The sequence below is a fragment of the Oryx dammah genome, unplaced genomic scaffold (assembly GCF_014754425.2).
Source record: "Oryx dammah isolate SB20612 unplaced genomic scaffold, SCBI_Odam_1.1 HiC_scaffold_28, whole genome shotgun sequence".
Classification (NCBI taxonomy): Eukaryota; Metazoa; Chordata; class Mammalia; order Artiodactyla; family Bovidae; genus Oryx; species Oryx dammah.
In genome coordinates this window covers 28,205,892-28,221,850 of record NW_024070212.1, presented here as the reverse complement: position 1 = coordinate 28,221,850, position 15,959 = coordinate 28,205,892, and the positions used below count along the sequence as shown (strand labels likewise).

Sequence of the window (15,959 nt, the reverse complement as noted above, 5' to 3'; positions counted from 1 at the left end):
CTACCCTAGGAAAACCAGAAGTAAATCAATGAGTAGTGGAAGCTATTATGGAAACCATGCCATCTCCTGAGGTGAATTACTCTAACCTTAATGAGCCATTCTTGGCAGGACAAATTCTTACGGCTAAATGTCACCTAAAGCAAGGAAAATAATGTTTTACCTGATTTTGGACTCTGGGGTTTTACACTCTGGAAGAAAAAAAAAAATGAAAGAACAACATGTACACAAATCTACAAACTCTAGGCAATAAATAGCATTTAAAAAAAATTATATTTCATATACCAATAGAGTCATGTTTTCCCTATTTTTCCTAATTTATAAATATGCTGAATGAATTGTGAAAAATCATCTATTCTTACAGTGATTTTTTTATATGTCATGAATATTGATTCTAAATTGATCCTTTCTATACTTATTTCCTCCTACTGAGAACATTTCCCTGAAAATTTAAGGTTAGGTTGTTGCAATTGAAATGACTTCATGATGCTGGAATAGAGGTATTGTTCTTTGCCCTAGGACTTGTTAAGATAAAGACCATTAGCAGTAACAGTAACAGTTGCTGCTGCTGCTGCTGCTAAGTCGTTTCAATCGTGTCCGACTCTGTGTGACCCCATAGACGGCAGCCCACCAGGCTCCCCCGTCCCTGGGATTCTACAGGCAAGAACACTGGAGTGGGTTGCCATTTCCTTCTCCAATGCATGAAAGTGAAAAGTGAAAGTGAAGTCATTCAGTCGTGTCCGACTGTTTGCAACCCCATAGACTGCAGCCCACCAGGCTCCTCTGTCCATGGGATTTTCCAGGCAGGAGTACTGGAGTGGGGTGCCATCGCCTTCTCCGAACAGTAACAGTTACTAGTACATTAAAAGTGTAATTTAAAAGGTGGAGAATATTTTTACCACCACTGTAACTGTAGACATGTTTAAATGTTTTAGATAATTACTCTTCTGATCTCTGAAAGGTTAAGATAGTTGGTTCATCATAGAATTGTACACAAATTCATAACAGATTGTTGAAAGTGTAAGTTTTTCTTCTAGAAGCAGAGAACATAATTCCAGAAGGTTTATATTAAATAATATAGACATCTGTTATTTTTCAAAAACTGCTCTCTATAATATGGTATCAGAGCTAACAAGAAACTGCCTACCACATGACTACTATGAACAAGCAATCTACTTATGAAACAATTATTTTTGCCTTGATTATGCTTTATGAATAAGGTCAAATGTTTACTCTTTCACTAAATCTTCCTTGATCACTTCCAACCTGAAGGGATCTCTCACTCTTTCAAAGCTTAAGAGCTTTCATATGGCGTTGATTATATTTGTCTTGTTACAATAAATACAGACAGAAATAGACTTTGTATGCACATGCTATATCTCTACTGCTAAACTTCAAATTTCTTAAAGACAATAACTGTATATTACACATATCTTTTTAATCCCTACATTCTCTACCACATTGTTTTATAAAAAGTATTCGCTCAACATTTACTAAGTGATAGATGTTAAAAATATATAAAGAATAGACCACAGTCTGTTGAATCTTAGTGAGTAGAGTCAGAAAAAATAGTTATTGACCTTGCTTGGTCTAAGTCTTACCAAATCATCAGATTTCTTTGATTCAGATGTTCCACTACATTCTAGTGATGTTCCAATTTTTACCTTCACAGGTGAAGATGAAGATTTGGGAACACCCTGTGGGAGTTCTCCTGTAACATAAATAAACAAATATGATTCAATTCTTAGGAGTATTGTAATTTTAAAGGGCAAATGTTACTCAGCAATGGCACCCAGAATACTGAAAGGACCCGAGAAATAATCTAGTTAATCCACACTTTACTTTACACTTACTGAACTGTACTCACCGGCTTCCTCTACTACAATAAAAGATTCAGGTGTCCGTTCAGGAAGTGGAGGAGGGATTTCATCATCTATCCTTGGAGAAGTTGCTATCAAAAATATAATCACAATTTTTAATTAGAAAAATTCAAAGATTTTTAAAAGATATTTAAGCTGGTATCTGTTCACTCAAAAATCCAAAAAAAATTCTTATATTCTAATCTTGATACAAATTATGTCAAACATCACTAAGATGTATAAGCTGGTATCTGTTCAGTCATGGAAAAAGCAACATAAATTCTCTCATCCTAAGTTGTAAACCCAGGTTTTTTTTTTATTCTTCAAAATTTACTTCTTTTAAAAGCCCAAGGATATTTTAATTAAGTTGCTGAGTATCAGTTAACATAATTAAAATTTTAATATTAATTTAGGAAGCTTTGAATTGTCTTCTGCATAACTTTTGCCCTTTGTTTTACATAGAATATACAATACAGCATCATGAAGCGCCTTAACATGCCAGATTCAAGTACAGAGGAGGTAAAATCATAAAGATTTTAGTATTTCTTCTTCATTTTTATAGAATTAAGAATTTTGACATTTTCCTTTTTACAAAACAATGGTATAACGAGGTTTTCTGTTAATATATTTCTATAGATGTATTCAGAATTTTTATAGAATTTGCTGTTACGAGAAATTGCCACCAGATGGCACACATGTCAGTGTTGCTACACTCCTTGAAAAAGATTTGGTTTCCAAAGTTGGCACTCAGACAAGTTTAAGGTATTGTGGATATCTAGAAAAATAAAATTTCTTTAAATCATAAAACAAGATCAAAGTATATAACCTTTCCTTCTAATCAAAGAAGGAACTAGATACAGATGAAATATTTTTATAGCAAAGCCATGCATCTGTGTATCTTTTGAGGAACACTCTACAGTCAATGTCACGTGTGGGTGCTGTCGCTGACATGTCCTACTCTTTGTGACCCCAGGGACTGTAGCCTGCCAGGCTCCTCTATCCATGGGATTTTTCAAGCAAGAATACTGGAGCGAGTTGCTATTTCCTCCTCCGGGTGATCTTCCTGACCCAGGATTGAACCCACGTCTACTACATTAGCCGGAGGATTCTTTACAAATGATGTCACAGAGAAAAAGCTTTCTCTATTTCCTACTTAGGTGGAATGTTCTATATAAATTTCTGATGATATACCTAAAAGAGTTAAATTTGTTGTTTTTGCTTTTCTTCATCTTCTTCCACGTCAAACTATTACAATTATCTAATAGAATATTTACTTCTACTTTCAAACCAAATGGCAACGCACTGCAGTATCTGGAGAATCCCAGGGACGGGGGAGCCTGGTGTGCTGCCGTCTATTACAATTATCTAATAGAATATTTAGAATATTCTAAATATTCTAGGATATTTAGACCCCGTCTATGGGGTCGCACAGAGTCGGACACGACTGAAGTGACTTAGCAGCAGTGGCAGCAGCAGTAATATTAAACGTTGTTTTTGCCTAAGAGCTTTTCAGGTGGTGATAGTGATAAAGAACCCACCTGCCAATGCAGGAGACAAGAGAAACAGGTTCAATCCCTGGGTTGGGAAGATCCCCTGGAGGAGGGCATGGCAACCCACTCTAGTATTCTTACCTGGAAAATCCCATGGACAGAGAAGTCTGGAGAGCTACAGTCCATAGAGTTGCGAAGAGTCAGATATGACTAAGCAACTTAGCACAGCAATTTTTGCATAATATGCAAAAATACAGAATTGTAAAAGAGATAAAGTATGAAATTAAAGATTTATATAAGATTAAAATCTCACACAGACTACTGAACACATATCCTTATCTATAAAATTATTATAAAAGGACAGAAAGTGAAAGCGTTAGTCACTCAGTCATGTCTGACTCTTTGCAACCCCATGGACTGTAGCCTGCCAGACTCCTCTGTTCTTGGAATTCTCCAGGCAAGAACATTGGAGTGAGTAGCCATTCTCTTCTCCAGGGGATCTTCCTGATGCAGGGACTGAACCGAGTTCTCCTGCATTGCAGGCAGATTCCTTACCGTCTGAGCCACCAAGGAAGCCCCTATAAAAGGACAAGAGGAAGTCAAATCCTTCTCTTCCAACTCCTGCAGGAAGAGAATTCAATTCTTAGCAATCTGTTCAATTTAGTATAGCCACATGGTTCTCCAACAAAAATTCTGAGTGACCATGTGGTACTGTTGATCGAATCTTTTCTGATGTTCTTTTGCAAGTTGTTTCTGCATGCTAAGGATAAACTGTGAACTTTTGATAGACACATTGAGGAATGAGGATTACTGCCTTTAGAAGCGCGCCTGCTGGCATAGATCCTGTACTAGATCGGACTGCCTCTACTCTTGCTTGTTTCATGGAATTTTTCTTTCTTTCTTTCTTTCTTTTTTTTTTTTTTTGAGGAGGAGGAAAAAGAGGCAAGCAGAGAATGATAAGGGGGAAGGTGAGATGAAACCAAATCTTATAGAAACAAAGTATCTAAAATGCCATATTAACTTTTAAAAATAACTTACCTACTGCTGCTGTCTCTTGGTTCAGTGGTGAGGGAAAATTGGTCAGAGTAGTCAGTGTTAAAGAATCATGTGAACTGTAATGAGGAAAGAGGGTTGTAGAGGATTTTGACAGTGAAGAACAAGGTAAAACACTTCCATCTTGCTTCTGAGGTAAATCAAAAGACATCTTAGAACGAGCACTACTTGGAGACAATGATGAAAAATAAGGATCTTCTACTAAAGACATATAAGAATGCTCATTAAAAGCACCAGAGTCATGCTGCTTTGCATTAGCAGCATTGCACGTTTGATGCTTAGAGTCATGTGATGGTGAAAAATTCATTTCTGCTGAAGAAACATGCATCACTTTTTGAGCCTGATCAACACAAGAATTGTGTGGTTGAGATTCCAAATAAAAATTTCCCTTTATGTCCGACTCTTTGCTGTCTCTCTGTTGCATCAATTCAAAGGGAGTTGATTTGGTCCGCAGTATTGGCACCTTTAAATTAGAATATCTTCCTGCCGCATTTACAGGTTTAGATTTAGGATATGCTCCAAACAAAATGGAACTCAAGTCCAAACTTTGATGCTTCTGAAGAGGCTCCCCAGCTATTGGGAATACCTTTGTCTCCCATTTCATGGTTGTGTCAGCATTTTTGTTACAACCACAGTTCAGTTCCAAAAACTCTAAAGAACTGCTCTGTTTAGCAGGGTGCATGTCTAACCCTTCCTTTTCATTTATTTCAGAAGTGCTGAGGTCAAAGGAAGAAGCTTCTGCACTTTTCACCCTTATCCTTCCTTTGCTCTGTTGGTTCATCACTTTTGCTTCTTTTATGTTGCTGAAACAGAAAGAAAGTGATGATGATACCATATTCCAAAGAGGCCTCTTCCCATATCCTCTTCTCAGCATCACGATGATATATAAACATGAGATATTCCTCCCAGACACAATTAGACAACATTGTCTGTGTAAAACTATACTTACCTTTTTGGTAAATTAGGAGAATAAGATTTTGCTTTTATGTTGGGATTTTGCTCAAAAACTGAGTCCTTTGCTTGAATCTTCAAGAGAAGTGAGAGATTGATTTTTAGTGAAGCAATGGTCATGATAGATTTTAACATTCATAAAATGGAAAAGTTATTTCTCAGAAAATATAAAGATTTAAAATAATTCATGAAAGAATCATATGAGTTTCCAAAATATTGAATGCAGCAAGAACGTGTTCACATACTGAGATCAAAAGGATCAAAATAAAAGATTAAATAGTGTTATGGAGATTAAGAAGGATTTGCTTAGCATCATCTTTCATATGTGAAAGTTTTAAAATGTTATTTACTTAAAATACAACTTTATTCTCAAAAACATTGTACTTTCAGAAATTTCATCATCTCAGCTTTTTATGTTATGTCCTCATGCTTGCTCCATCTTTTTCTTCCTTTCTGTGCTCCAGCTATACCGGTTTTCTTGCCATTCCTTAAGTATACCAAATGCATTTCCAATTCAAAGATTTTACTATTCTTTCTGATTGAAATACCCTTGCTCAATACATTTTGCATGGCTGGTTCTTTCTAAAGTGATTATTCTCTACTTAAATGTCACCTACGTAAGGAAACCTTCCCTGACCACTCAACCTAAAATCACACTCCCACCCACCTGCGCAAACACTCTTAATCTTTATTTTCTTCATAGCAATTATCACATTATGAAATTTGTTACTGTGACTCATGGAATCCAAGCTACCAGCAATTGTAAAAAATATCCTGCCTTTGGAGCTGTTTAGATTTGTTTTCTAAAAAGTCAGCAGTGATAAGATTCCACTTGTAATGGGTTTAATTGTGACTCTCAAAAAGATATGTTGAAATCTAATCCCTGAAATATGTGAATGTGACTTTATTTGGAAATAGGATTTTTGCAGATGTAATCTACGATGAGATCATATTGGATTATAGTGGGCCTTAATACAATGACTTGTGTCCTTATAAGAAGAGAAAGCACAGGGAGAATATGGTGTGATGATGGAGACAGAGACTGGAGCGATGTATCTGCAAGCCAAAGAACACCAAGGATTTCTGGAAACACCAAAAAATAGGAATAGGCAAGGAAAATTCTTCCCTTAGAGCTCTGAGAGACCAGGGCCTTGATGACACCTTGGTTTTAGACTTTGTGGCTCCTAAGCCCCCCTTGGTTTACAGTACTTGTTACTGTAAGCCTAGTAAACTGATACAGATAATTTAATACTCCACTTTTAATAATGAATAGAACAATCAGAAGATCAACAAAGAGATAGAGGACAGACTTGGATAACCACGTAAACCTATATGAACTAACAAATGCTTATAGAACACTCTACGCAGCAACACAGACATTTTTCTCAAACATTTATGGAATGTTCTCTAGGACAGACCATATATTAGGCCACAAAACAAGCTTTAATAAATTTTAAAAAATAGAAGTCATACAGAGTATCTTTTTCAATTAGAATGGATTGAGACTAGAAATGAATAACAGAGGAAAAACTGGAAAATTCACACATATGTATAAATTAAACTATGTTAAACAACTAGCAGGTCAAAGGAGAAATCACAATAGAAATGAGAGAATACTTAGAAATAAATGAAAATACATCATACCAAAATATACGGGATTACAGTGAAAGCAGTTCTTAGAGGTAAAAAAGATTACAACTGAGATAAATGAAATAGAGACTAAGAAAACAATGGAGAAAAGCAACAAAATCAAAATTTGATCCTTTGAAAAGATCAGTAAAAATTCACAAACCTTTAACTAGATGGACAAAGGAAAAAAGAGAAGACTAAAATTGCTAAAATCTCAAATTACACAAATAAAAGTAGGCATATTATGCCCAATTTCATAGAAATAAAAAATATACATAATAGGAACAATTGTATGCCAACAAATTGTATAACCTGTATTAAATGGACAAATTCCTAAAATACTTGATCAACCAAAACTGACTCAGAAAGAAATGCAAAATCTGAATAGACTTACAACTGGTGAGTAGACTGAATCAGTAATCAAATATTTTCCCAACAAAGAAAAGTCCAGGATCAGCTTCACTGGTGAATTCTACCAAACATTTAAGGAAGAATAAACACCTGCACAAACTCTTCCTAAAAATTAGGTGCCAAGTCGATCACCCTATAAGAACAGTAAATCCCTGTTACCAAAACTAGACAAAGATGCTACAAGCAAAAGAAAGCCTCAGACCAATATTCTTCATGAATATTGATGCAAAGTCCTCAATAAAATACTAGCAAACTGAATTCAGTGTAGGAAAAGAATTATACCCCTTGACCAACTGGGATTTAAGACATAAGAAATCAATGTAACATCATATTAAGAGAATTAAAGGGAAGAAATCCACATGATCATGTCAATTGATGCAGAAAATTTTGACAAATTCTTGATAAAATATATAAAGGCCATATATGAAAACCTACAGCTAATATCATACTCAATGGTGAAAGATTAAAAGCTTTCTCCAAAGATCAGGCATATGACAAGGATGCCAATTTTTACCACTTTTAGTCAACATAATACTGGAGGGTCTAGCGAGAGCAATTAGGCACACACACACACACAAAAAGCTATCAAAATGGAAAAGAAGTAAGTAAAGTTATCTTCATTCGCAGATGACATGATTTTATACGTGGAAGGATTACACACACACACACACAATTGCAAGACCTAATAAACCAATTCAGAAAAGTTGCAGAATATATAGTCAACACACAAAAACCAGTTGCATTACTATAAAGTAACAATAAACAATCTGAAAAGAAAATTAGAAAAGCAATTAGCATCAAAAATATACATAATAAAGAATAAATTTAACCAAAGAAATGAAAGACTTATATGCTGAAAACTACAAAGCATTGCTGACAAAACAAAGGGGAGACATTCTATGTTCATGAAGTGGATGATATTATTATTGTAACAATATCATTACCCAAAGTAATCTACAGATTCAGTGCAATCCCTATGAAAACGATGCCTTTGCAGAAATAGAAAACCTCATCTTAAAATTCATGCAGAATCTCAAGGGACTCTGGCTAGCTAAAACAATCTTGAAAAAGAAGAGCAAAGATGAAGGACTTAAACTTCCTGTTATCAAGAGGTACTACAAACAGTAATAAAACAATAAAGTTTTAATAAAACTTATGTAATAAGTTTTACAATATGTAAAACTTACCAATAAAACAATATGGTACTGACATTGAACAGCCATACAGATTAATGGAATAAAATAGAGAGCCTAACAGTAAACTCCGGAGAAGGCAGTGGCACCCCTCTCCAGTACTCCTGCCTGGAAAATCCCATGGATGGAGGAGCCTGGTAGGCTGCAGTCCATGGGGTCGCTAGGAGTCAGACACAACTGAGCAACTTCACTTTCACTTTTCACTTTCATGCATTAGAGAAGGAAATGGCAACCCACTCCAGTGTTCTTGCCTGGAGAATCCCAGGGACGGGGGAGCCTGGTGGGCTTCTGTCTCTGGGGTCGCACAGAGTCGGACACAACTGAAGCGACTCAGCAGCAGTGGCAGCAGCAGCACAGTAAACTCACAGAAAGAGCAATTAATTGTTTAAAATATTTATTTGGCTATGTTGGGTCTTATTTGTGGCATGCAGGATCTTTGGTGTTTGTTGAAGTATGTGGGATCTAGTTCCCTGACCAGGGATTGAACCTGGGTTCCCTGCATCAAGAATGTGGAGTCTTAGCCACTGGACCACCAGGGAAATCAATGAGCAATTGATTTTTTATGAGGTTGCCTAGAGCATTCAATGGAGAAGAGACAGCCTTTTCAACAAATGATGCTGGGAAAACTGGGCATCTACATGCAAAAAAATGTTGGATTCTTGCAGTATATACAAAGATTAACTCAAAATGGATCAAATACCTAAACATAAGAGCTAAAACTAAAACTCTTAGAAGAAAACATAGAAAGCTTCATGGCACTGGGTCTGGCAATGATTTCATATATATGACACCAAAGGCACTATCAACAAAACAAAGAGACAAATTGGATTTTATGAAAATTAAAAAGTTATATGTATCAAAGTGCAAAATCAACAGAGTAAAAGGGCAACACATATATCTGATAAGGATTAATATCCAGAATATTTAGAGAACTTTTTAAAATATCAATTTATTTATTTTAATTGGAGGTTAATTACTTTACAATATTGTATCGGTTTTGCCATGCATCAACATGAATCCGACACAGGTATACACGTGTTCCCCATCCTGAACCCCCCTCTCTCCTCCCTCCCCATAGAGAACCTCTAAGACTCAAAAACAACCAACTCAAAAATGGGAAAAAGACACAAAAACAGACATATGCACAATGGAAAAGAATAGAGAGCCCAGAAATAAACCCACACACCTACAGTCAATTAATTTTCAACAAAAGAGGCAAGAATATACAATGGAGAAAAACAATCTCTTCAGCAAGTCGTGGTGGAAAAGTTGGACAGCTGAATGTAAAACAATGAAATTAGAACACACCCTCATATCATACACAAAAATAAACTCAAATGGCTTAAAGACTTTAAGATGTGATACCATAAAAAATCCTAGAAGAGAATTCTCTAACATAAATTGTACCAATGTTTTCTTAGGTCAATCTCTCAAGGCAATAGAATAAAAGCTAAATAAACAAATGGAACCCAATCAAACTAACAAGCTTTTGCACAGCAAAGGAAACCATAAACAAACAAAAAGACAACCTAGGGACTAGGAAAAAATATTTGCAAATGATACAACCAACAGGGGATTAATTTCCAAAATACACAAACAGCAACTCAATGACAAAAAAAACAAACAATCTAATCAAAAAATGGGCAGAAAATCTAAATAGACATTTCTCCAAAGATACACAGGTGGCCAAAATGCATATGAAAAAATGCTCATCATTGCTAATTATTAGAGAAATGCAAATTAAAACTATGAGGTACTACCTCACACCAGTCTGAATGACCATCATTAAGTCTACAAATAAACACTGGATAGGGTAGGGAGAAAAGGGAGCCCTCTTACACTGTTGGTGGGGATGTAAATTGGTGCAGTCACAATGGAAAACAGTATGGAGGACCCTCAAAAAACTAAAGTCATAAAATCCAGCAGTCCCACTCCTGGGCATATATCCAGACAAAACTATAATTCAAAAACATTTAAAAAAAAAAAGAGAGAGTTGTTTTAAACAAATAAAGAAGAAAAGATGCATGCACCCTTATGTTCATAGCAGCACAATTTATAATAGCTAAGATATGGAAGCTATTTAAATGTCCATCAACAGATGAATAGATAAAGAAGATGTGATATATATATATACATATATATTTATATTTTAATACATATGTGCATGTGTGTGTGTGTGTGTGTGTGTGTATATATGTTAGTTGTTTAGTTGTTAAGTTGTGTTCAACTCTTTGCAACCCCATAGACTAGAGCCTGCCAGGCTCCTCTGTCGCGATCCCTTGGGTCAGGAAGACTCCCTGGAGAAGGAAATGGCAACCCACTCCAGTATTCTTGCCTGGGAAATCCCGTGGGCATAGGAGCCTGGCAGGCTACAGTCCATGGGGTCACAAAAGAATTGGACACAACTTAGTGACTAAACAACAACAATAACAATTTTTTATTGTATGGATTTAAGGTGCTATAAACTTTGCTCTCAGCACTCCTGGAGCTCTGTGTGACAATTCTCAATATATGGTATTTTCATATTTTTATTCAGTTCAATGTGTTTTTCAGAAATTTCTCTTTAAACTTCCTTTTTTGAGTCAATGGATTTTTTTTTGAAGTCTTATGTGGTTTCCAAGTACTTGGTTCTTTTCATGTTATTTTTCTGTTATCAACTTTGATTTTCATTCCATGGAACTCAGAGAATACATTCTATATGATGTTAATACATTCTATATGATGTTAATACATTCTATATGATGTTAATACATTCTATATGATATCAATTCTTTATATTTTTGAGATTGTTTAATGGCCCAGGATGTGATCCACCTTGGTATATGTTCAATCAGGACTTGAAAAAAATGTATATTCTTGTGTTGTTAGGTGGAGACTCCTATAAATATCAATTTGATCCTGTTAGTTGGTGGTGGTGGTGTTAAGTTCTCACATATTCTTGCATAGTTCTTGCTGAGTTCTATAAATTTTGAGAGAGGGGTATTGAAGTCTCCAAATATAACTGTGGATTCTTCTATTGCTCCTTTTAATCCTATCAGTTTTTGCTTCACATATCTTGCAGGTCTGGTCCATACACACTTAGGATTGTTAAATACATCTTATTGGTGGACTGACACTTTTATCATTATACAATATCCCTTCCTTTCTGTGGGAGAATAACTCTTTATTCTGAGGTCTCTCTGTTATTAATATAGTTACTCCTGCTTTCCCTTTATTCATGTTTACACGATATATATTTTTCTAATCCTTTATTTTAAACCAACCTATATATTTGAAATGTAGTTCTTACAAACAGCATATAGTTGGGTCATGTTTTCAATACACTCTGCCAATCTGTCTGTTAATTGGTATATTTGTATTACTTACTTTCAGTGTAATTATTAATGTGGTAGAGCTTAAGTCTCCAACTTTATCTGTTGTTTTCTGTTTGTTCTCCATTTCTCATTTCTTTTTCCTGCCTTTTTCTCTTTCCTGCATATTTAGAATTTCATTTTGATTTACCTATAATGTTTTTTAAAATATATCTTTGTACAGTTTTTGTAGGAGTGGCTCTAGTAATTACACCATATATTCATGACTTATCAAAGTCTGTAAGTGTTACTGTTTTACTAATTCAATACAGAAGCCTTACCTCCCTTTACGTGTCTAACCCTTCCTTTTTCATAATGCAATTGTCTTAAATATTTCTTCTAATACATTTAGAACCATATCAGTGTTATAATTTTCACTTCAATCATTAAATAATTTAGAAAAATCAAGAGAAAAAAGAAAACCTATTATATTTAACCATGTTGCTTACCATATTATTTTTTCCTTTCCTTTCTATTTAGAAAAATTCCTTTGCCATTTTTTTAGGGTAGGTCTATCTACTGGCAACAAATCCCCTTAGTTTTTCTTCACCTGAGACTGTCTTGATTTCCCCTTCATTCTTGAAGGATATTTTTTACTGGATATAGAAATCTGTTGACAAGCTTTTTTCCTTCAGCGCTTGTAAAATACTGTGCCGCTTCCTTCTGACCCCCATGTTTTCTGATGACGTATTAATTTTCATTCTAATTGTTTCTCCCCTTCAGTTAATATCATTTTTCTTTGGCTGCTTCCTAGAATTTTTGTATTTAGTTTTCTGAAGTTTACTTATGATGAGAATTTCAGTACTTTTTTAGACTTGCCTTTTTTCTCCTTTCCTCCTTGGACATCAATGACATTAATGCTAGGGGTTTTGTTATTGTCACTTAGTTTCCTAAAGCTCTATATTTTATTTTTATTTTATTTTTTAGTCTATTTTATTTCTATTGCTCAAATTGGACAGTTTCTATTGTTTTGTCTTTCAATTCATCAATTCTTTCCTTGTGTCCTGTACTCTGTTGTTAAATCCATCTACTGAGCTGTTTTGTTTCCATTACCATTATTTTTCAACTGTAAGATTCCTTTTGGTTCTTCTTTATATCTTCTCTTTCTTTGCAAGGTCTTTATATTTCTTTGCTGAGACTTTTTATTTTTTCATTTGTTTTAACCATGCCTGTAATTGCTCAGTGAAGCATTTTAATCATGGCTGCTTTAGAATCTTTGTCAGATAATCCTTACATCTCTGTCATCTTAGTGTTGTCATCTGTTGATTGTCTTTTACTCATTTGGTTTGAGATCCTCCTGGTTCTTGGTATGACAAATGATTTTTCACATGAAGTCTAGATGTTTGTGTATTGTTATATTATTCTCTTTTAACTGGGTAGCTTTTAAAAACCCATTCTGACAGGGGAAAGAAGAAGGGTGGGGGCGCTGCCTCATTACTGCTTTGCCATTGCCAAATGGATTCAATCCCCACCAGTTTTCTCACAGTCTTTGTTAACACCTGAAGGGAGACACCACTGGAGAGGCTCTCCAGGTGGTCTCTAGTGACACCATGGTCTGGGTGGTCTCATTACTGCTGGATGATGTTGAAAGTCCTCAGTCTCCACTAGGCCTCTTCTGACACCCCATCAGTGGAGAAACGTTGGTGTACCAGGTTACTACCAGGTAGAAACTCAGGCTCCCCACCTGGTTTCCACTGACACTGCAGGGAAACCTCATTTCAGGCCAGTGGAAATAAAACTCCTAGCTCTTTACTTGACTTTTTCTTGTTTTAAATGATTGTATATTTTTCTTTGTTAGAATGATCATAAGAATGACACATAACACTGGCCTTCTGATAGAGTATTTATAGCTGACCTGTTGGCCTTCTCTGTATTACCATTTTTGTGAGGATAAAAATCTAGGCTCTCCACTTCTTTGTTGGCATAGGTGGGGTTGGGGGCCATTTTTTTCTTTGGTGTTGACTAAAGTAAAATACTTAGTATCTTAAAGTTTTCTGGTTTGCTCGACTGCCCCTTTCCTGGTTCTTTGACTGGAGAGAGCAGGATTCTGTTGGGTTTTTGTTGTCTGCTCTGTTGGCACTTCCAATTTGTTGGTTTCTTCAATTCCAAATCTGTGATATATGAAGAAAAAGAAAACTCAAGGAACTCACCTTCATGTCATTCCTTGGGTCCCAGTGTTCCTAGATGGGCTGTCTTCTCTCCATCTTTCAGAGTCTTCTTATATTTATTTTATATGTATGTTGTCCAGGGTTTCTAGTCATATTTAGTGGAAAGAATAGGGGAAAGTATATCTACTTGATATTCCCAGAAACAGAAGTCCTCCTTGGCTGATGTTAATCAGTTCCTTCTGTGGGAGGTTGAACCATATTCCTATGTTCCTATTTATTGACTAAGGCACACTCCAAACAACTCAACTGTCTGGAGCCATGGGCTATATCTGAGTACTGACATTTGCTAGAACCTAAAATATTGAACCACATACTCCAACAGCATGTTAGGAGAATATTCTTTGTTCAAGAAGGTTTTATTCGAAGAGCAAGGATATGACTGTATCATCATGTCAAAGGAGAAAATCCATGTGATCATTCTATAAATGCAAAGATGTACAGTTGGTAGATTTCAACATTCTTTCTGAAAAAAAATTCTTAATAAAATAGAAGTCAGTTAACACTTCCTTTAAACAATTAAAAGATATATCTCAGACTTTCCTGGTGATCCAGAAGAATTTGCCTGCCAATGCAGGAAACACAGGTTCAATCCCTGGTCTGGAACAATCTCACATGCCATGGGGCAACTGAGCCCTTGCGCCACAACTACTGAGCCCATACTCTAAAGCCCGCAAGCTGCAACTGTGAAGCCCATGCACCTAGAGCCCACGCTCTGCAACAAGAGAAGCCACCACAATGAGAAGCTTGCACACCGCAACGGAGAGTGACCCCCACTTGCCACAACTAGAGAAAGCCCTCACACAGCAATGAAGACCCAGCACAGCCAGAAAAGATAATAAAATAAACAAATAAAATACCTCCAATCAAACCAACACCACAGTTAGTAGTAAAACATGAGAATCTCTTCCACTAAAATTAGGTCATGCAATCACTTCTGTTATTTAAACTTGTTTTGGGAGTACTAGCCAATGAAGTAGGCATGAACAGGATATAAGTAACAATGTCTGGCAACTATATTCTCGTTTTCATCTCCTCCTCCTACACTTTTTCTTCAGAGATGACATTCACTATAGGATTGCATAGTTCATTCTCTAGCCTCAACAGTTTTTTTTATTTTTTTTTTCACTCCAAATGCTTACTCATTCAAGTGATAGGAGTTGTGAGAGTCACATCTTACATACTTTGTATTCCTAATACTGTGAAAACAATAGGTACTCAGTGAATATTTTCAGATGCATAATACAAAATGTAGTGTTAAAATTTTAATTAATTTGTATATATTACATACACCCTGGAAGGTCAATCAATAATTTTGTCTTATTAAGGTTTGTTCAGAATCTAATACTTCATGATTCCATAGTAAATATTTGACATCAGTTTTTGTGATGAGCTCAAAATAACATATCTAGAATGCTCAATATTTTTCAATTAGAATTTGGTCAAATCATAATTGTTTTTATACCCAACATTTTCAGCTAAGAATCCTTGGGATATTCTAAAATATTTTCAAAATTTGATGGTACATATGCCATCAAAATGAAGCTTGAGTAACCTGAAAAAGCATGTAAAGTACTCAAATACAATTTCACTTTATAATTGTCACTCAAACTTCTGACTTGCCGCAAAACTGTCTAAAACATGAAAACAGAATATATGCTTGCCCCTTCACCCACTCCTATGGTGTCTAAATTGAGCTTAAAATAGTATGCAAAAGGTTAACCAAGACATTAATTTTCTAAGTTAAAGTACTTCAATTAAATTGTCCTTCTTCACAGGAGATTTATAGTGCAGCCGCATGCACATCTGACACTCCAGTTTAGTTGTGATGATAAATTATAAGTCGCCCTTCAACTAATCT

The 15,959-nt window shown here is 35.5% G+C and overlaps 1 protein-coding gene across 1 annotated transcript in view; it reads right to left on the bottom strand.

The window, feature by feature from the left end:
- PTPN22 (protein tyrosine phosphatase non-receptor type 22) overlaps window positions 1-15,959 on the bottom strand; it is a 59,960-nt gene that overhangs the window by 13,653 nt on the left and 30,348 nt on the right. The window contains exons 12-16 of the mRNA XM_040231003.1: window positions 5,349-5,425; window positions 4,385-5,202; window positions 1,865-1,948; window positions 1,599-1,708; window positions 161-188 (exon numbers count right to left, since the gene is read on the bottom strand). Coding sequence (XP_040086937.1) covers window positions 161-188; window positions 1,599-1,708; window positions 1,865-1,948; window positions 4,385-5,202; window positions 5,349-5,425 — 1,117 coding nt within the window. The remainder of the gene's footprint in view (window positions 1-160; window positions 189-1,598; window positions 1,709-1,864; window positions 1,949-4,384; window positions 5,203-5,348; window positions 5,426-15,959) is intronic.